The 23176-nt window shown below is 39.5% G+C and overlaps 2 protein-coding genes across 2 annotated transcripts in view; both read right to left on the reverse strand.

Moving 5' to 3' along the window:
- The window catches only part of LOC115232454 (cysteine-rich venom protein TEL1), a 59994-nt gene extending 41506 nt beyond the window's left edge, over nt 1-18488 (reverse strand). Inside the window, exon 1 of the mRNA XM_036499518.1 lies at nt 18276-18488. The gene's annotated coding sequence lies outside the window, so the exon portion shown is untranslated. The remainder of the gene's footprint in view (nt 1-18275) is intronic.
- LOC115230923 (haloacid dehalogenase-like hydrolase domain-containing protein 3) lies at nt 787-17344 on the reverse strand. The gene is made up of 2 exons (XM_036499521.1): nt 17249-17344; nt 787-1916 (listed from the first exon to the last, which is right to left on the reverse strand). The coding sequence occupies exon 2, from the start codon at nt 1914-1916 to the stop codon at nt 1197-1199; it is 720 nt and encodes a 239-aa protein (XP_036355414.1). The 5' UTR covers nt 17249-17344; the 3' UTR covers nt 787-1196.
- Nucleotides 18489-23176: the final 4688 nt, after the last annotated feature.

The raw sequence follows: 23176 nt of genomic DNA on the forward strand, positions 1-23176 counted from the left end.
TGCAGTCTCACCAGCAACTATTTTCTCGCATTCCGAATTTTACATTAAGGATTAGATTTATTGTTACACAACAATTAAGATATCACTGTTAGGTTCAAGTCCTACTTAGGCAATGTCAGCCAACAAAGTAACGATAATATATTGATTTCAAATTTTGGCACCAAACCAGCAATTTCGGGGGCGGGGATTAATCAATTACATCGACCAAGTGTTTAACTGGTACTTATTTTATCGACCTCGAAAGGATGAAAGGCAAAATCAACCTCGGCGACATTTGAAATCAGAACGTAAAGACGGACGAAATGCCGCTAAGCATTTTGCCCAGCGTGCTAACGATTCTGCCAGCTCACCGCCTTAAGTAGCGATAATGTCTTGGTATAACACTTCAGTCATTTGTAAAATACTGTATTTTTATGCCATTATCAAGTATTCGGGTTATTACTCTTCTGTTTCATCATACCAGCTATGTCGAAAGCCAGCAGGTGACCAGTTAAACAAAATAGAAATTTTAATTGCCAAATATTCTATCTTTTATTTGTATCAGTATGTAGCTATGCTGGGGTACCGCCTTGGAAAATTTTTAGTCGAATACATCAATCGCAGTACTTATTTTTAAAAAGCATGGTATTTGTTCTATCGGTGTCTTTTGCCGAACCGCTACGTTACGGGGACGTAAACACACCAGCATCGGTTGTCAAGCGGTGGTGGTGTGGACAAACATTGACACAAATACACACACACACACTTTTACTCGGATGGACTCCCATGGCCACTTAATGTTTAAACAATGCTATATTTTTATTAATTAAATATTATGAATTGTATATATAAAAAAATAGGTTGTTAGAATATTTTATGTATAGTAGCAGTATAAGCAATTTATTGCACATAAATTTTAAAAACGAAATCTTACATGAAATGTTAAGGGTCATATGGACCTCGGATGAGAACAACCGTTTTCGACCGACACCCCAGAACATTACCACAACGAAGTATATCCCTACTACAACTACCCCAGAATATTAGAGGGCTTCTACGTGGTCGCTTGACTTCTCAGAAATGAGAGCCTAATTTCTCTCAAATGACACTGTACTGTTGGATAATGCAGTTGCAGTAGATGCATTCTAAAAATGACGGGATGGTCATGATTGGAACTTTGATTATAGGTCTGCTCAATCAAGGCAAGCCATGATTATTTACAGCAATTTAATGATATCTTGCATATTAGAAATGACTGAATCTTCAGAAACCTCATCAGGTAGTGGAATGTCTGGATTGTTCTGGAAAAAGATTGGTCTGAGCCCAGCATTTTTAGCCCCTAGGTAGTCGTTTGTAAGATCGTCACCTACATGAATGGTTTCCTCAGCTTTCGTGTTACCAAGATGTAAAGCTTTTTTAAAAATGTCAGCGTCAGGTTTAGCTACTTTTTCTACCGAAGAACAAAGAATAAAGTTAAAATAATTTGCTATACCAAGATCAGTTAGAATTTTGGGAAGGCGATTGTCAAAATTGGAAACTATGCCAAGTTTCAAACCTTTATCTTTCAAGAGTGCCAGACCTTCTTCAGAACCTGGAATCACTTCCCATCCTCGGTTCGAAGCAAAAAATGTGTAGATATCGTTAGCAACTTTAGACAATACCTCTGGATCAGTACTCTTCTTATCACACACTGACAGTAAGCTACTTTTCATAACCTCGGTCCACCATTTCTGAGAAGTTAGGCCCTGGTTGACGCCATAGTTAGGATAATCTTTATTCATCTGTTTCCATGCGGTTTTGAATGCTTTGTTAACTTCATCTGTATTGGCATATATGCCGTGTTGGTTTGCAACACGGCCATATTGTAATCCTACACTGCCCATCACACGAATCAATGTATTTGTAGCGTCGAACGTTACCAGTTTATACAAAGACATCTGCAATCGGAAGAAAGAAGGAAGTCCAGAATTAATACAATTAAACATTCATATAGATAATATACAATTGACACGATATTCCATACAACTAGTTGATGTTATCTGAGAACTCTCGGTACCACTCGTTCGTAGAAAGAAAAAGATATAGAGGAAATATTTTCTCAAAAGCTAAATCAAGTAAAGTGATGTGTTCTGATGAATAAATAATAACAGTTTCTGATTTAGGCATAAAGCTAATAATTTTGAGGGAAAAAGAATTTCATCATTACCATCGATATCATGTATTTAACAGGCAGTTTATTTGATCGCCTCCGAAAGTATGAAAGCTAAAGTTGACATCGGCGAGATTTGAATTCAGAATGTAAAGGCCCGGAAGAAATACCCCAAGGCATTTTGTTCGACGTTTCGCCGCTTAACCCATAGAGCGCTGGGATTTTCACTTGCATAGCATGGACTGCTGAGCATGAGACTACCATACACACATAAAAACCAAAAAATAGTTAAAATATCTTCTTTGTATATAATGGTAGCAAGATTTACATCGTCTGAAAAGTCATTAGTTGAACTATTAGTCCTCTCGCATTCTGGGGGGTATCGGAGCGTTTGAGTAACATTAGACTCTAAGTAACGCCCATAAATTAAATACATTTATCTGGGCCATGATCGTGGCCTGTCGACCTGTGCCTGATGGGCACGATCGTGGCCCATCGCGCTTTATGTATTAAATAATATTTGTTTCTAATTTAGGTACAATGCCAGAGTTTGAAAGAGGTTTGTCAATACCATAAAACCCAATGCTTGACCAGTATTTTTATATTATTGATCCCGGTGGGATGAAAGGCAAAGCTGACCCCGGTGGAATTTGATCTTAGAACTTAAAGAGCTGGCAAAATATTACATGGCATTTTGTGATTTCGGCACAAGACAAGTAGATTTTAGAGAAAGGGTTTAGTCAATCGACTCTAGAATTTGACTAGTAATTTGTTTTATCGACCCAGAAGGACGAAAGCAAAGTTGACTTCGACAGGATTTTAACTGAATAGGTTGGAAGCAGGAGGTATGTATGTGTGTGTGTGCGTGGGGGAACTCAAGGGCTACCCCACTGTATCTCGTGGCCCTTTGGTACCTTTAGCAGAGCCCACTGTGTTGCAAATACTCGAGCCTGGTCTGAGATTAGCTCGTTATCTTGTGCTATTTCCCAGTACAGCAGCCGATGACTCAGGGTTTTTCTCTTTTTCAATCATCCACCAGTCACGAAGATGCTGATAAACGTGGTGGGCATTGCACTTCTCTTCCTCTTAAGTTATTAAGTCATAAAAATATACATAAGCAACTGGTTTAAGTAAGAAAAAAAGAAACCCTCACTGCTAAATAAAAAAGTTTCTGAACGACTGTCATAATTATTAATAATTTCTTTCTACTACAGATAGAAGGCCTGAAATTTTGGAGGAGGTGGCTAGAAGATTTCATTGACTAGAATTTATCTTATCGACCCTGAAAGAAGAAAGGTGCAATCAACCTCGGCGGAATTTGAATTCGGAACGTAAAGCCGGAAAAACGTCGCTGAGCATTTTGTCCGGCGTGCTGACTCTGCCAGCTCACCGGCTAAATCATTGGTTTCAAATTTCAGCACAAGACCAGCAATGTCGGAGCGGGAAGTGGTGGTGGTGGGGGATTGAAGTCAATTACATCGATCCAGTACTCAACTGGTACTTATTTTATCGATTCCTAAAAGATGAAAGGCAAAGTCGACCTCGGCAGAATTTGAAATCAGAACGTAAAGACGGACAAAATTCCGCTAAGCATTTTGCCCGGCATGCTAACGATTCTGCAAGCTCGCCACCTTAACCATCTTAATCTCTCTATATATAAACGGCAGTTTGTCTGTCTGTCTGTCAGGTTGTACCCTCACCCTGACCACGGCTTTCAACCAATTCTGATGAGACTTGACACACACATAGCCCAATGTCATAATTCAAAACTAACACAGCGAAAATTTTGAAAAGTTCCCCCAGTTCTGAAAAAGAAAATCGATAAATTCGACATGGAGTCGAGAATCTAAGCTTTTCATATGCAACACATATTCTGTTGTAGTTTTCGCAACTTGCAATCGATTTTCACCAAACTCATGGTGAAGCTTAATGTTACCCTAAGAAACTTAATTCTGACGTTAGTTTTCCATGCAATACCTTACCATTAGAAAAAAATCGATAAAATCATGCCATTTTGGGAAATCGCGTTCAAATTCAAGATGACATATTTTCGACAATATCTTTAACAAATTGGCAGGATTTAAAAAAAAAATTCACAGCGAGCATCATGTCTGCTCCAAGGAGCTATATGGCCCTTTTTATTCCAATAGGATACTTTATTACTGGAAAAAATCGGTTAATTAAATCATATGTGGCACTCATAGCAAACCGACTTGTGTATTAAACACAAACCACAGACTGTCTAGGGGACGCAACTCGACCTTTTTAACTCTCTTACTCTCCCAAATAACTATCAAACAGCTATCGATAATTCAACCAACAGGAGGAAATCTAGACTTAATCTTCAAGGTATCCCACATACAAACCAAAGATTACATCGAAACCTCCAGACTAACCTAAGTTTTGGTGAACCAATTCCTACCAGGAAGAAATTACATTCGAGACTTTACCCCCAACACCACCACTTCAAGCAGTCAATGCTCTGGTGGCAAAGTGGACCTGCCACCCCTACGAGAACCACCTCAACCGCTGAAGGGTCTCGCGGCGGGTTTAATCCCCGAATCGTCACAATTCCTTCAAATCATTCGAAAGAACAACTGCTCATTCCAAATGACCTCTTTCGGGGCCAAAATTCCTCCCAGAGAAGGCTGGATGCCTACTTTCAAAGTGCAGGGACAGGTCTACCATCTTATTGGGTCACTTCTGCCAGACGAGATTCAGCAGTCTTCTTTCCTCCAAATCTACTTCATTGCCGACTACAACCAGCAGGTCGATGCACGCCTTGGAATAATACCGGGTACATGCTATGTTCCCCGCAGAGACGTTCTTCTCCGTCTCCAAACCATGCTTCGTGATATCAACAGCTACGTCCGCAGCTTCAGGTATGCCTTGGACAGTGCTCCGTCTCCAGACATCACCGTTGTCATTGATGCTGATAAACGACCCCACGGGGAGCACGAACGCCGTTTCAACGTACCTGCGTGCAACGAAATTGCCGCAGTCATACACGGAGAGCAACACAACAGCCGTGACATAATCATCTCCTCCCGTGGTAACAGCCTACGCAGGATCAGCGAGACTCACAGATCTTATGACGCGCTTCAGTATCCATTGCTTTTCCCTTATGGGGAAGACGGCTACCACTTCGGAATTCCTTTACGGCAGCCCTCCAATCAAACTACTGCGGCATCAAAGACGGTTTCCTGCAGGGCCTTCTACTCATACCGGTTCATGGTCAGGGAGGGTGAGTTCAACTTATTGCCCCGTTGTCGTCAGCTATTCAACCAGTTCGCCGTCGACATGGCCGCCAAATGGAATCGGAAAGGCTGCTATACATTAAACTTAATCAGACCTAACTTCGCTCCGACTCCTACATTCATCTCTGTGACGGCTTGCAACAAGAAAATGACCCTCTCAACATCGGCAAGCCATGCATTCTACCCTCCACCTTCACGGGAGGACCGCGATATATGCGTGAAAGGACCCAAGACGCCTTGACCTACGTGCGCATTTACGGCCGGCCGGACCTCTTTATCGCCTACACGTGCAATCCCAACTGCGACGAAATCACTCGCGAACTCCTCCCGGGTCAAGAGCTATTCTTGCACCCAAAAATACAACCGTCAACTCCATCAATATCCAGCTACTTGAAGCTATTCCTGGTGATGTCCACGTCTACAAATCTATAGATAGGACAGCAGACCCCCGCCGAGCTTGCCGATTATCCTGTTGAATTCCTGAAATCACTTGAACTGCCAGGCCTGCCGCCACACATCCTGAAGTTAAAAGTCGGTGCGCCCATTATGCTCATCAGAAATTTGGTTCCACCTAAACAGTGCAACGGCACACGTCTGGTTGTGAAACATTTGGCACCACATTTAATAACGGCCACAATACTTAGATCGGGATTAGTCGTTGCCTACTAGGGGCTCTTACATACCCGGGCAACGCCGGGCTGTGCTGCTAGTCATTAATAATAAGGGTCTCCAACTAAAGGAAGAAGTCCAGAATTTTATGGTTGCGGTAGTGGAATGGGCTAGTCGATTACATCGACCCAAGTACTTGGCTGGTATTTTATGGATGAAAGACAATGTCTACTTCGATGGAAATCGAACTCACAACGGAAAGGAATGTATCTAAATTATAAAGTTACTATAAATGATCAGATTTATAAACGATACAAAAGAAGATTACGCGACATTCACATATTTCTTGATAACATCAACGACATGGAATAAATATGTTGCATTTAAGAATTGAAACTGGATTGCAACATCGAAAAGAAACAATCACAGTTCTTTTGATTAGGTATTAAGCCAAGAAGAGGGTTATTCGTTGATCATCGAATCAACACTACCATATCGCTACTGAAGCCAACAATGATGCAATTTGAACTCAAAATATAAGAATAAGCGACTAAATACTGTACGACATTGTGACTGGGTAACATAAACATGCCCATCACCCCCTGTTAAGCCAGTCAATCGCAGTAAAATGTTGATATAAACATATGGAAACAAGTTTAGTGTTTAGTCTTGGTAAGCCACTATCGATGAGATCCCAAGTAACAAGAAGACTTGCATTATTTCCAATATGTGTGTGTGTTATTTTTTTAAATAAGAGGGTGACAGTGGCATCGAAGTTTTAGCCTGCTAGCCTTTGTTCGATAGTCCGACGAAGGCAAGTAGTTCGAAACTTTATAATCACTGTCAACACTATTCTTGTAAAAAAATAATAAATATGTACTCTACAAAAGTATTGAATAATTCTTGTTTAGTGTTAAATTGTTTTATTATAACTCGACTACGGATGGAGTGTATCTAGATCTAAGATATTAGACTACTATATCTAGCAAGATAAGATCTGTAAGGTAGAGATGAGCCGTATCCTGGAAGACAGGCACCTCTAAATTATATTTCATATTTTAACCTCTTTTAGTAAATTGAACAGTTGATGTGCATGATAAGGGAGATAACTACATGATTAAATTGAGCAATCTTTTTTTTATGTGCATTTGTGAGAATACACAAATTCACATGAATTACTTTAAATGCACATGGCCTTGTGTTATATATTATGGGTACCAACACAGAAGAAACAAATAAATAACTGTTGTTTCACTTAACTAGTAACAATACTGGTTATTGTAGAAAAAAGACAGAGGATAAGAGCAGTTGAGTGAGTGCTAATGATGGGACATCATATATATTTGTGAATGGATTTGGAACATCTAAAATAGCCCTAATTTTTGTGTCTGTGTTCCCTACTATTTTACAGTCAGTTCGTTCTACAATCAACTTTCCTGGTATTTTTGAGGTTTAACCTAACCTAGGAACATGTCTAAATGTAATAACAAGGGTATCCAATGATTTTTTAAAAAAATGTTTACCAGAGCAGGAAGAGACAGTCAGTGCTCATGTCCAATTTCAGAACCTCTGGCTAGGACAGGATGCACTAATTCTTTGATCAGAATCTGATCTGGATGTTCCCCAAAGAGTGAGACAGTCTTAAACTTTGAGACACATAAGGTCAGGTGTTTGAGCTGACAATACAAGACTTCTCCCTTGAACAGGATACCAGTTTGTCACAGGCTTAGCCCTCAGGCGCCACTGCTCACTTTCAGTTGAACATACTGGAACAATGTGGAATGAAATATCTTGCCTTAGAACAAAGCAATGCACAGCCTGAGACACTGACTCACAACTCTGATGTACAACTTAATGACTCTGGATCCAACATACTAACCAGCAGGCCAGACATCTTCACTTTCAACAGAGTGGACTCAGCTAAAGACACTCATGATAAACTAGTACAGTACAGTTGTCACTGACAAACAAGTATGGCTTGGTAACATGTATCATGCTTTTGATAATTGTTTTAAGGTCACTATTGTAGTCACAAGGAGATATAGACATTCTCTCAGTATCCTCATCCTTGACCTGGTGGTACATCCAGGTAACTGCTTAAAGAAGATAGAGCTGCACCAGCAGCAGACTGATAGACATTTGCAGCTGTGTCAATTAGAACAAGGTAAAATGAAGTGCCTTATTAAAAGACACAGCACACTGCTGGCCTAGGGATTGAACCCATAACCTTATGATCATGAACTGACACCCTACCCATTAGGCTAAATGTTTTATAGTTGATAAATTAGGTATCAGTTAATAAGTCATTCCAGTAATATTTCCCATTCTGTAGCCTTACAAAAATAGATTATATATAAGGCAAAGGTGTGGCTGTGTGGTAAGAAATTTGCTTTCCAACCTCATGGTCCTGGGTTCAGTCCCACTGTGTGGTACCTTGTGGTACTTTTACAGTAGCTCCAGGCTGGCCCAAACCTTGTGAGTGGATTTCGCAGATGGTAAGATGAGAACTGAAAGAAGCCCATCATATATGTGTGTGTGTGTGTTTGTGTTTGTCCCCCACCACTGCTTGATAAGTACTGTTGGTTTGTTTACATCCCAATAAATTAACAGTTCAGCAAAAAAGACTATGAGAATAAGTACCAGGTTTTAAAAAAATAAGGACTGGAGTTGCTTTGTTCATCTAAATCTTTCAAGGCAGTGCACTAGCATTACTGCAGTCCAATGAGTGAAACAAGTAGAAGATAAAAGATAAAATATACTACGTAAGAAGTTCAAGTATCTCAAGGCTGTATTCATGAGTGGTGGGAGGTGGGAGATCGAACTGGATACTAGAATCGCAGGTGCTTTATCACAATACTGTATCAGCTTAGCAGTTGATCTTAAGAGTGTGTGTATGGGAAACTAACAAACAAACATGGTTTCTTCAATTCAGTTTTGAAGCCTACCCTCACCTATGATCATGAATGTTAGGTAATGACTGAAAGAGTAAGATCATGAATATGAGTGGCTGAAATGGGGTTCCTCCTAAGGATCTCTAGAGTAACATTACTTGACAGGGTGTATAGCCCAGAAATCAGGGAACTATGGACATGTGATTAGAATGTTGCAGAGACAAATTCTTTCAGATGGGCTAACTAGAAGAGGACCTAGGGGAGGTGGTGTCTGAGAACTCTGCCCTCACAACCCTCCTGGGAATAGTTGAGTGGTGGAGAAGATGGATGGATGGATGGAATCCTATATCAACTAAAAGAATATCAAATGAAATATCCTCTGCAAAAATGATTAATACCAAAGAGTATTATCTTTAATGTCTAGTTACAAGCTTTCAGTGATGATGGTGAAAGAGGTTATCTGGTGGACGAGGCTGAATGGCATGAAGACAGAGACTTTCCTTATTGGTAGAGCCTTCATCAATTTTTTCAAGTTTAACTTGAAAAGGAAAGTGATGGTGGAAAGGAAGGTGCTGTCTTCAAGTAAATTTATTGAAAGGTGGGTGCAAAAATGGCAAGAGTGGATGGTACCACTCTAAGAGTAGACCTGAGTATAGACCTGCTCTTGGTGTGCAGGGAATTCTTGGATGGTGGGATTCCTTGATTATCCTTAGAAGTCCTCCTATGACAGGAGGGCCACTTTATTATTTTTATTTTATTTTTACTTTTGTATACTACCTATGCTTCCCTTCTCTGTTTTATTGTATACTGTGTATATTTTCTATACTTTGGTATATATATTTTTTGCCCTATTGGCAAATTTTATTATCATTTTTATTATGATTATTATTATTATCATTATCATTATCATTATTACTTTTATTAAGGTGGTAAGCTGGCAGAATCATTAGCACATCAGGAAAATTGCTTTGTGGCAATTCATCCTTCTTAACGTTCTGAGTTCAAATTCTGCCAGTGTCAACTTTGCCTTTCATTCTTTCAGGATCAAAATATTAAGTACCAGTGAAACATTGGAGTTGATGTAATTGACTAGTCCCCTTCCACACAATTTCAGATTGTGTGCTTATAGTAGAAAGGATTATTATTACAGCCATATCATGTATATCTATTTTCTTCCAAAAATAATGTATTTAAGGCCAGGTACTGTATATTGCATAATCTAAACAAATAAGCTAAGAGAAATAACATAGACAAATAAAGGTCTATCAAATACCATACAACATAAATCCTTTATTTATGCCACTAGAGGATGTGTCATAATTATTAAATGGCAATTAATAGCAGCACCACTAGAGAAGGGAGATCATCTGAAGAGTCAAGGAATCCCCAAAGTTTATATGCCATTAAAGAAAAGGACAAGCTTATTGTTTGGTGATAAGAAGATAGTTGTGACTCCTGATTAAATGCAAAACTTCAAGTAACAGTGATGTAAATTATCAACTCATTCCCCCAAAATATAAACCCAACATCATGTATTGAGTACTTTTTATCAATTTTAATATTGCTTTAGTCAGTAAGGTGGTGAGCTGACAGAATCGTTAGCATACTGGGTAAAATACTTAGCATATCTTCCGTCCTTACGTTCTGAGTTCAAATTCCGCTGGTTTGATAAAATATGTACCAGTTGAACCCCGGGGACGATGTAATCGACTAGCCCCACCGCGGAAATTGTTGACCTTGTGCTAAAATTTGAAACCAGTATTGCATTAGTCATTAAGTCAAAAGTTGAATATTATCCGTTCTTTGTTTAGGAGTATGCTGTTTCTTTGGCTTATCTTTTCTACTGTTACAACAGTGACACCTGCTTCTTGAAACTTCTTCGTCTTGTACCATCTGTGTTCGCCCCCTCCCCGACTAGCTCGTCCCTTCTCCTATCGTCTACCATATTATTTCCCCTAGCTTCCACCTGCATTAACCACTATCCATATTTCTTCCTTTCCGGGCCGTTAACCATTGGGATTTCTCTCCCAGCAATGTTTTTCGTGTGACATATCTACACGTGTGTGCATCTCCTTCGATTGTATTTCCTCGTAACTTTAGCTTTCAGATGGCGTATATTACAATTGTATCGGAATTTCAGTGCACATAATGAATAAAAAACATTTAGAAAATGTGTAAGACAGGGTAACTTTCCCAAATGACAGAGTGCGATGATCATTCTAATCTATAAGAGTCGATACCGTCAATAACAGGTCAATTAATTAACTCTCCATCTTACACAAAAGGTTTAATGAAAATTATCTAAGCTGACAGTTAAAGGATAGTGAAGCGCAAAACAGTTAAGGGGAAGTAACTCTGTAAATACAGTAACAGCTGAATGTGCTATGAGGTTTTATAACAAAACAAATATGAAAAAGGAAAGGGGTAAAAAATTGAAATAATTTTGTATTTCAACAAACCTGTCCTGTTAAAATTTATGTTAGATTTATTTAATAAAGTTTTGCTATTAACTTGTTATTAATAAAGTTTTATCAACTTCACCCCGATGTTGTGAATTGTATGGTGTACAAGTGTGATTATACATACATAGACACACAAACACACACACACTATACATACATCATACACACACACATGGTAGTCTTTACGTATGCATGTACGTGTGTGTCACATTTACACTTCTCAAAAAAATCAAACTTCAAAGATGTGTGGAATAAGTGGACCCCGTACTTGAAAATAGACAAGAATTAGCAACAGGTGCACCCAACAGTTAAAAAATTTATATTCCCAGGAGTTGAGCAACAAAATACAGATTCTCTCTCTATTGGCATATATTCAGAGAGAGGGGGGGAGATGTTGATGCAATTTAAATTATGATAGAGGTTTGTTTTCAAGGAATAGATGTGAAGCTGGCTTTTGTGACCGCCTTCCCCGACTATATCTCTGTGCATCTGCCAGACACTGAAACGATGTCGGTAGGAGAGATGATTAACAAATCAGAGGTGTTGCCGCAAAGCGACACTCATGACGTAGCATACAAGTGGTATGAAGAATCAGGCAGCAAACAACAACAGCAAGAGCTTGGTGAGGTGAATGCTTCAGATGTCAAGGTCCGCACATGGCCAAGGAATGTACAGAATTGAAGCTAATGGTGGTGCGTTTCCAATGTGGCTACTCTGGGCACATAGTGAATAACTACAAGCAGCGAAACAAACAAAGGGTCCACTGTGGTGCTAGTTCCCTCCACGACCAATTGAAGAGCGCACTACCGGACGTTGCCTCTAGTGAGGCTTAGGGTGAGGGCAAGGGAAGCACAAGCCCTCGTGGATACGGGTTGCATAACAATCCTGGTTACTGCACGGATGGTCAAGAGCTGGAGAGGAAACACCAGGCTCAGAGTGGTAGATGGTAGGGAGGTCAAATTTAGGGGCGTCAGCAACGTGGAAATGGAGATACAGGGGTCCATGTTGAGGCTGCAGGTGATTGTAGTTGATGAAGTGGTGGACGGTGTCGACATAGTGGGTGGAATGGATGTGATCACACGATTGGGAGGTGTGGCAGTTGGCGGGGCAGGAGTAGAGTTTCATGACCGGTGTGCTGCGTGCTGTGAGTGTGGAGCAGAGGAAGAAGACTGTAAGAATGACTGATTACTGGCACAGAGAGGGCCTTCCATTGAAGATGAGGACTTCCACGCTGAGATCGATGGCGAAAGATGGACAGTGGAGTACTTCTTGGAAGGAGAACCTCCTGTACTGAGAAGCAGGGTGAGCGTCTCCAAGTACACTCTGAAAAGAGAAGCTAGGTTTGAGTTCGAAACAGAGGTGAACAGGTGGATAGAGAAGGGCATTCTGATGCCATGGAGTGAGAAGACGACAGACTGTATGCTGCCGTTGATGTCTGTGGCTCAGCTGACAAAAAATAAGATTCGACTGGTGCTAGACTTCAGTGAACTGAACAAATATGTGTCCTGTCATATGGGTGGTGAAGTAGCAGATGTGTGTGGAGGCGAATGAGGGGGCGACTATGATCGTCGACTTTTCTGCAGCTCCATGTACCAGAGGAGTTGTGGAAGTACCAACTAGTGAGGTACAGGTGCAGAACGTACTGCCTGACTCGACTGGGTTTCGGCTTGAGTTTGGCGCCAAAGATGATGGTGAAGGTCCTCAAGGCGGTTTTAGGCAAAGAGGCCAAAGTAGTTTATTTGTTTAGATTATGCAATATACAGTACCTGGCCTTAAATACATTATTTTTGGAAGAAAATAGATATACATGATATGGCTGTAATAATAATCCTTTCTACTATAAGCACAAGGCCTAAAATTTTGGGAGAGGGAGCCAGTCAATTAGATCGACCCCAGTATGCAACTGGTACTTAATTTATCGACTGCAAAAAGATGAAAGGCATAGTCGACCATGGCAGAATTTGAACTCAGGCTACCAACTCATATATATCTTGGTAGATGAGAATGTGACATCGGCAGAGGAAATTGTGAACCATCTTAGGAGGTTCGGGCTGACAACAAAACCGTCAGAGGCCATAGAAGGTGGTTTGGTGCTAGGGCTAAGGTTCAAAAGAGACAAAGTGGGTAGGCTTGTGTTTCACAGAGGAAACGAGATCCCTGACCTAAATCGGAATATGAATAGGCAAGAGCTGTTCTCAATGTATAGGAAGTTGATGGATCACTACCCCGTTGCATGATGGCCTTGAACAGCATGTAGCTATGTCAAAAGGCGATCAGAAGGAATGAAATAGGGTGATAAAGCGAGAGAGAAGACAATGGTGATAATGTGAGAGGTTTTGGAGATTGCGAGCAGAAGATCCAGTAGATCAGGGCGAATGGCTATATGGAGAGAAATCAGGGCGGAGTCTGATGCCGATGTCACAGAAGTGCTGAAAGCGGTGTTCTTGGAAAGGGAGCCTGTAGATGAGCTATTGATGGACAACAGCACAGTTTTCTGCTCAGAGATGTAAGAACGATTTTATTTACATGCCTTCAAACCACAAACCAAGAAGTAATTGGATCATCCTTCAAGATTGGTAAAGGTCACATCTCTCTCCCACTCTTACTTTTTGCTTCCTCTCTTTCTCCCGTACCTCTCTCTCTATCTCCATCTCTCAGCTGTTGACTTCTCATAAACAGTAACATGATGTGATATTCTCAAACTTAGAATTCAAAACCAGATAACTGAGAATGTAGCATAACTGTTTAATGCCCATAGAGCAATGTTTCTCAACCTTTTTACCCTTGCGTAATCCTTAAAATAAATTACTTCTTTCAAGGAACCCTGTACAAAAAAAATTATATACCATATCTTTCTCATATTTTTCATTGTAGTTCATGTGGTAAATATCATATATATATATATATATATAATCATATATAATATATACACATAGACACACACGCACACACAGACACACACATTAATACTTCTTTGTCAAATTTGTTGGTAATGCTAGATAAGATTCATACTGCTCGTTTATGATACCTCTTCACAGAGTTTACATTCATGCACAAAGAAAAAAAATCTGAACTGAAACGTAAAGAATAAACATAAGTAACCAATATCATATACCTATAATACATAAATGTAAATGGAACAAAAACAGATAATTGTGCATCACTTTATTATTTATTTATCCTTTACTGGCAATGATGAAAAGACAAAAGATAAATCAAGGCAAAATGTACTGTGAATCAATAAATTATACAAGGAAATGTTACTTTCAAAGGCATTTGATAAAGAGAAATGTGCTTCTCTAATGTTAAACCTGCACCTATCTTTTGCTACATAAATACGTAATTCGAGGTCAAACATTAGATAAACATGTATGGATTTCATTTTTAATGGTTGTTATATTTTTTTGATAACATAATAGGTTAGATAGGATAATGTCTAAATTACAATATTAAAATAACCAATGATATGTTGTACATGTATAGTAATATTACGATCATGAAATTAGTATTAGCTTATCTCACTCTTTCTCGCAGAACCTCTAGGACCTCTTGTGGAACCCTAGGGTTCTAGGGGACCCCAGTTGAGAAACGCTGCTGTAGAGTGTCACTCTGAGTGAACTTAATCATTGTTATGTAGAAATTTTAATTTTTAGCTCATATTAAGAGAGAGAGAGTTAGGGAGAGAGAGTTAGGGAGAGAGAGAAACAGAAGAGTTATGGTTTTTATTATTACTTTACATATATATAAGGTGGCAAGCTGGCAGTATTGTTAGCATGTTGTGAAAAATGCTTCGTGGCATTTTGTCCATCTTTACATTATGAATTCAAATTCCACTGGGGTTGACTTTGCCTTTCATCCTTTTAAGGTCAATCAATTAAGTACCAGTGAAACACCGGAGTTGATGTAACCACTAGTTAGTCCCCACCCTTCAAATTTCAGGCCTTTTGCCTTTAGTAGAAAAGATTATTACTTAAGGTGGTAGCATATCAGAATTGTTAGAGCATCAACTAAAATACCTAGTTAGCTCATTTCGTTCTTTGCTAGTCATTTTTTTAGAGTTGATAAAATAAAATATTATTCCAGTGCTCATGTCAATGGTATTAACTAACAGCAACCCTCAAATTTCAGGCCTTCTATACATATAAAATATAGTTAAATGAGAGCAGTGGGTTAGTGGATTCCTTAAAATGTCATACAAAATGTCTTGTGGTATTTATCCTGGCTCCTTATGTTCTTATTTCAAATCTTCATGAGGTCAACTTTACTTTCCATCCTTCTGGGAAATTGGTAAAATAAAGTACCAGTCAAGGACTGGAGGGTCGATATAATTAACTGTTCCCTTCCCTACAAATTTGTGTTTTGCATCTATGTTTAAAATGATTATTACTGTACATATAGTATTACAAATCATTGTTTATGAGACATAATTTTTGAAAATAATAAAAGCAGAATTGAATTTCACAGTGGATGAAGGTAATAAAGTATTACATAACTGGTTAAAATGCCAATCATCAGCATTAAGCAGTGTCGTTGACAATGAGAGTTAACTCTCATATGTGGTGGATTGCTAGAATCATTGTTAGTCTTAGATAAAATACTTGGATTATTTCATTATCATCAAGGTCATCTTTGCCTTCCATCTCTTTGGGATGATAAAATAAAGTAGCAGTGAATTATAAGGATTGATTAAGCATTTCTATAAAGCACTGCAGTTGTAAAGGGAATTATAACAAAAGACTAAGATCAACTGTCAGTGATCCAACTCCCTTAAATACGAATACATACCATGAAATGGTTGTTGTTGATTTTCTATAAACAACAGAAGGTTTAATATTGGTTTCAAATTTTGGCACAACTGGTACTTAATTTATTGATACTGAAAGGATGAAAGGCAAAGTTAACCTCAGTGGAATTTGCTGAAGACTTAATATTATAGCCAGATAATGTTGAACTTTTAATCCTTCAATGGAGTGTGAATAAACAACAGAAAATCTCTTTGGTGATTGAAAAAAAGCTCAAACCATCACATGACATGCTAGAAATTGAAACTAAGTACCAGACTTCAAAAAAATTACTGAAGTCGATTTTATTCGGCTAAACCCTTCAAAGCGGTGCCTCAGCAAGGCTGCAGTCTGATGACTGAAACAAGTAAAAGAAAAAAAAAAAGATAAAGTCAAATGAACACAACACTCAAGTGCAATTTTTCTTGTTTTTCAAAGCGAAAATGCAAAAAATTAAAATTTGTGATTAATGTAGGGGAGATAATTCTACATTAACCGTTGATGTTTGTCAACATTGACGTGGTGTGAGATACTAAGCAGTTGTATATATTTATTCTCTATTAACTTAGTACATTATGTTGTAAAGAATTTGAATCGTCAACTTGAGACGGATTTGAACTCATTAAATTCCCTCTATATACTGCAAAATATCAATCCTTTTCCTATCAATTTTACACTTCTAAAATATATTTTAGCCGATTAAGTCAACATGATGTTACGAAAATAATTGTTACATTTTTACTCTACTTTGATTTCAATTCCACGTGTTAACTATAAAAAAATACCATAAATTACAGACTTATTCGGTAAATAGAGTGAATTGTAGCGTAATTTCAACAAAGAAAAGCGGGTAATATTTTAAAAACATCGTGGTTTCCTTGAAATACTGAAGCGAAAACAATATCGTTTACTCATCGCATCTTTTCAAAATTTCTACCGATTCTCATACATTACACATTATAATTAATTACACCTTATAATTAATGCTTTTAAATAAAATACTTCCAAGTACCTAAAAGACTTTTTTCTCTTATACTTTTAAAATTAAAGTATCTTTTACATCACAACACATCAAAATCAAAGTACGTACAAGATACTTTAAGATTTTTTTTTTTCTCTCCCTGCAATATAAGTTGTAATGGAAGTTTACTCTACGGCCATATCACGATGAAAACACTGGTTCTCGTTCGATCCCTGAAGTTAAGCAGCGTCAAGCCTAGTTAGTACTTGGATAACCGCTTGGGAAACCTAGGTGCTGCAAATATCTTAAAGTAGGCGCAGGCATGGCAGTGTGATAAGAAGCTTGCTTCCCAACCATATGGCTCAAGAGTTCAATCTTACTGCGTGACACCTTGGGTAAGTATCTCCTACTATAGCCTCGGGCTGACTAAAGCCTTTATGAGTGGATTTGGTAGATGGAAACTAAAAGAAGCCCTGAGCGTGTGTGTATCTTTGTGTTTGTTTGCCCCCCGACCATCATCGTTTGGCAAGTGTATTTTTGTCCCCGTAACTTAGCGGTTCGACAAAAAAATTGGAATATATACCAGGTTTTAAAAAACGAGTACTGGGGTCAATTCATTTGACTAAAAAATTTCAAGGTGGTACCCCAGCATGGCCGCAATCTAATGAACATAATACAATATCATGCTATAAAACCAGTGTAAGATATCAATGTTTGTTTTGGTAACAACTGTATACAATAAATTCCATGATTAAAATATTATATTGCAAAATTAGAACTTTGCATGTCCCATCACTGGTGACTGACATAACAAAAAAATGTCAGTATGAGAAATGAATTGGTCGAAAGATTCGCTTCTGTCAAAAACTTTGATCATACGTTGAATGAAATCTTACGTCTTTTCTAGGTGGGTAGCATCATTCGATCGGCCAGCTTTTACCTTTGTTACTTCCCTTTGGTATACATTGCAATGAAGGCGGTAGCGATGCAAAACAAGTGCGGTATTATTAAAAGAAAAATGAGTAAGATAAAATTTAAGTGAAATGTTGGACACCTGCAGTATCTAGAATTGGTGTTTGTCTATTACTCGGTTTCTGATTGTTTTAGATAGGGGGAAATAACTGACAGGGTTGCGATGAAATGATGTTGATAAGAGACAATAATTATATTGAACTTATTTACTTACAATTGTTGCTGGATAAAACAGAGATATTTACTTCTACCACAATCTTGATTTCCGATATAAAAAACTGCCACCTTTTACCAGTTTTAGATGGATTTAGAAAATCCACTATCAGCGACTTCCAATTCACCTTCAGCAGTGTCCTACTTTATTTTTCGCTTCGCTCTTCTCTCTATCTCTTCTAACAAGTAGTGTTGTTCAGAATGAAACTTTAGCAGAACAAAACTTCCGGTTGAAGAACGTTGGTAGTTTCCTATTTCAGCATACAACTAATATGGAAAGCATTGAATTGCGGCTATGCTGGGGCATCGCTTTGAGGGGTTTAATCTAGGGTTGTCAGATCAGAAAATTAGATATACGGGACACTCTTAAAATATCTCTGTATACATATAAATTTATACATGTCTATACTCCCAGAACAACATAGAGACATCATCATCATTATCGTTTAACGTCCGCTTTCCATGCTGGCATGGGTTGGACGGTTTGACTGAGGACTAGCGAGCCAGATGGCTGCACCAGGCTCCAATCTGATCTGGCAGAGTTTCTACAGCTGGATGCCCTTCATAACGCCAACCACTCCGAGAGTGTAGTGGGTGCTTTTACGTGCCACCGGCACGAGGGCCAGTCAGGCAGCAGTGACAAAGGCCATGCTCAAATGGTGTTTTTTATGTGCCACCTGCACAGGAGCCAGTCCAGTGGAACCGGCAATGATTTCACTCGAATGTTTTCATGTGCCACCAGCACAAGTGCTAGTAAGGCGACGATGGTAACGATCACGCTCAGATGGTGCTCTTAGCACTCCACTGGCACGGATGCCAGTCATGCAGTGCTGTCATCGAATTTGATTTCAATTTCGATTTCACTTGCCTCAACAGGTCTTTGCAAGCAGAGTTTAGTGTCCAATGAAGGAAAGGTACACATAAGCGGGCTGGTTACACCACTGGCATAGGCCACAGGTTATGGCCTCACTTGGCTTGCCAGGTCTTCTCAAGCACAGCATATTTCCAAAGGTCCCGGTCATTAGTCATTGTCTCGGTGAGGCCTAATGTTTGAAGGTTGTGCTTCACCACCTCATCCCAGGTCTTCCTGGGTCTACTTCTTCCACAGGTTCCCACAACTGCTAGGGTGTGACACTTTTTCACACAGCTATCCTCATCCATTCTCACCACATGACCATACCAGCGCACTCATCTCTCTTGCACACCACATCTGATGCTTCTTAGGTCCAACTTTTCTCTCAAGGCACTTTCACTCTGTCGAGTATGCACACTGACATTACGCATCCAGTGGAGCATACTGGCTTCATTCTTTGCAAGCTTACGCATGTCCTCAGCAGTCATGGTCCACGTTTCACTGCTATGTAGCATGGCTGTTCGTACACATGCATCATACAGTCTACCTTTTACTCTGAGAAAGAGGCCCTTTGTCACCAGAAGAGGTAGGAGTTCTCTGAACATTATCCAGGTTATTCTTTATTCTAGCAGCTACACTTTTCAGAGCACCCACCCCTTCTACTGACTTGGTCACCTATGTAACGGAAGCTATCAACTACTTCTAATTTTTCTCCCTGGAACGCGGCGGAAGTTGTTCTCTGCACATTTTCAGTGATTATTGCTCCTGAGCATCTGCCACATTCAAAAACTATCTTCCCAGTTAGCTTCCCTTTGATATTGCTGCACCTTTTATGTGTCTATTGCTTATACTGGGTACATCTTATAGAGTTTCTACCTAGGCTTTTTCTACAGATCGAGTAGTGCCATCTACTTGAAGGGATTTGTGGTTTGTCTGCCTTCCTTCTTATTAGGACTTTGGTTTTAGCCAGGTTGACACTAAGGCCTTTCGATTCTAATCCTTCCTTCCACACCTGAAACTTCTCCTCCAGTTCTGATAGTGACTCAGCAATTAGAGCAAGGTCATCAGCATAGAGGAGCTCCTAGGGGCATCCTGTCTTGAATTCCTCTGTTATTACCTGGAGGACTATGATAAATAGGAGGGGGCTGAGGACTGAATTTTGGTGGAACCCTACCACTAGCCAGAATTCTTCACTGTCCTTGTTGCCAACCCTCACCTTACTGACAGCGTCCCTGCACATGGCTTGCACAGCTCTCACTAACCATTCATCTATCCCTGGTTTCCTCATTGACCACTAGATAAGGGATCGGGGGACCCTGTCAAAGTCTTTCTCCATGTCAACGAAATCCAGGTACAGAGGTTTATCTTTGGCTAGGTATTTCTCCTGCAGCTATCTTACCAGAAATACGGCATCAGTGGTACTTTTCCCTGGCACAAACCCAAACTGCATCTCAATCTAAACTCACTCTCTCCCAAATTAGTTGGGCTATGACCCTCTCCATGACCTTCATTACCTGATCCAACAACTTGATACCTCTGTAATTATTTGTATCTAAAGCGTCACCTTTACCTTTGTAGCAGCTGACTATAGTGCTGCTACACCAGTCATTCGGTATGACTCCTTCATGTATTACCTGGTTAACTATAAGGGTGACTAGGCTATAGCCGATACCGCCAGATATTTTGAGCATCTCTCCGGTGATTCCTGATGGGCCAGGGGCTTTCCCTGTCTTCATACTCTTAATTGCTTTATCTACCAAGGTACTGTCAATTCGGATAGCTGGTCCTTCTGTTGGGTTGACACTCGGCAGACTCTCTTTCTCTCATTCATTCTCTTTATTGAGCAACCTGTCATAGTGGTGTCTCTAGTGCAAGTGAACCATCATCCATGCAGACACATTTCTCACCTTCAACATCACGATTCTCTCTCACACACTGTCTTGCAGCACGAAATACTTCAAGTCTTTGGTCCTCACAGCACAGAACATTCTTTTACTCTTTTACTTGTTTCAGTCATTTGACTGTGGCCATGCTGGAGCACCGCCTTTAGTCGAGCAAATCAACCCCAGGACTTATTCTTTGTAAGCCTAGTACTTAATCTATTGGTTTCTTTTACTAAACCGCTGAGTTAGGGGACGTAAACACACCAGCATCGGTAGTCAAGCAATGTTGTGTGTGTGTGGGGGGGGAAACACAGACACACAAGCATATACACACACACATACACACATACATACATACATACATACATACATACATACATACATACATACATACATACATACATACATACGACGGGCTCCTTTCAGTTTCCGTCTACCAAATTCACTCACAAGGCTTTGGTCGGCCCAAACCTGAAACCATGTTGTTCGTAAGCAAGCTATTTACCACACAGCCACTCATACGCCATTGGCAATTTTTTTTCTTATCTGCTTCCCCTCTAGCTAAATAAACCTGTCTCCTAGCTTCCTTTTGGCAGTCTGATACGATTCCCTGCTACCACCATTCTTCCATGCCTTCCAAGCCTGTTTCTTTTCTCTAATAGCCCTGTCAACAACATTGTTCCACCACTTTGTTACCTTGGGTCATGAGGGGATTTTGCACCATCCACAGATCTGGTCAGTAGCCCTAAGCAGGTTGTCCCGTAGAAACCTCCAGTTGTCTTCCATATCATGTGATGCTTTTTCCAATTCTTTTTTGTCAAAGGCTTCAAGTAATACATCTCTAAATTAGTCGATAATATGGCCTTTTATTTTCGTTGTTCAACTTCTGTGAGTTGTAGTACAGTGATTATTTGCAGTTTTGATATCCAGTCTGTAGGTAGTTAACTTCATCTTTTGCTGACTGCTAGAAGACGAATGGAAAAAGGAGAAGAAAGAGTAAAAGAATCCACCTCTCTGGACAGACGAGTAGATAGGATGAAAATTGTATTGTCGCGCGATGACAATCCATAAGTGAAGGAAGAGAAATAGTTGCTCTTCGGCTCGGTGCTAAGTGACCAAAGAGGCAGAACCAATTTTGGGTTCCGTATTTATATTTCTTTCTAATTAAATTAGGTCAGGCTGAACTAAGGATTTTCCATCTCCTGTCTTGTCTGAACCCTATTTAACCTAAGAATGTTCCCTTAAACAACAGAACTTAACTAAGTGTCACAACTGAGTCTCATACATTTTTAAATGCAAAGGCCATAAACAATAGACAGGAAATGTAGATTCGGTTTCGAATCCTAAATTAGAATCTAGGAAGCTGCTTGTTACATACATATTAGCTCCACACATACACACACATTACATATGTATGTTGTGTTTGTGTGTGTGTGTGATGATTATAGTTATGCCAACTAGTTCTGGCAGCATATGTTCTGAGAAACACCTAGGCGAGTGACTGAAACTATCTTTTCAGATATGTTCTCCTCTAGTATTCCACACACAAGAAAGACTTATTGTTCCGTGTCTTGCAAATGGTTCACTCGTAGTTGCACTGAGGTTGACAATATCAGTAGAAACTCCGAAACCAAGAGGTAAATCCCACCCACCACAACCAAACGGCATATACCTAGCAACGCAACTCTCTGCAAGACCTCTATCCGAATTACAGATGACTTCATGTTGCCCTGAAGCTGTCTCACCTTCCAAACTGCACCGATTTTTGGCCCTTTGTCACAAGGATTTCCATCAAATTTGCAAAATGTTCTTTCCTCTCTTTTAATATTAACAATGGCTTTGTAAGCATTAACCTAGCAAAATAAGCTTTCATCCTTGTTGCTTGTTTTGCATCCAACTTTACAAGTCCTACACTTGGCAAAATCTTTTCCACATTCACACATTTTAACTCATCCAATTCATCGCCTTGTATACATGCCCAATGTGAAAGTATCTTCAGTTACTTCAGATTCATAAGACCTCCGGTTTTGACAATGTCCCTTCAATTACCCTCAAATATTGCACCCCAGAGCTGGTCTCTATACTTACCAAACTGTTATTTGGAGACACGCTTTAAAGTGTTCCACTCCCAAGAAAGGTAACTTCTGATATTGCTAACTATCGTCC

The sequence above is a fragment of the Octopus sinensis genome, linkage group LG2 (assembly GCF_006345805.1).
Source record: "Octopus sinensis linkage group LG2, ASM634580v1, whole genome shotgun sequence".
NCBI classification, from domain to species: domain Eukaryota; kingdom Metazoa; phylum Mollusca; class Cephalopoda; order Octopoda; family Octopodidae; genus Octopus; species Octopus sinensis.

What these genes read in the sequence shown, in the direction of transcription:
- LOC115230923 (XM_036499521.1), bottom strand. Translation starts at nt 1,916, where the DNA reads ATGTCTTTGTATAAACTGGTAACGTTCGACGCTACAAATACATTGATT.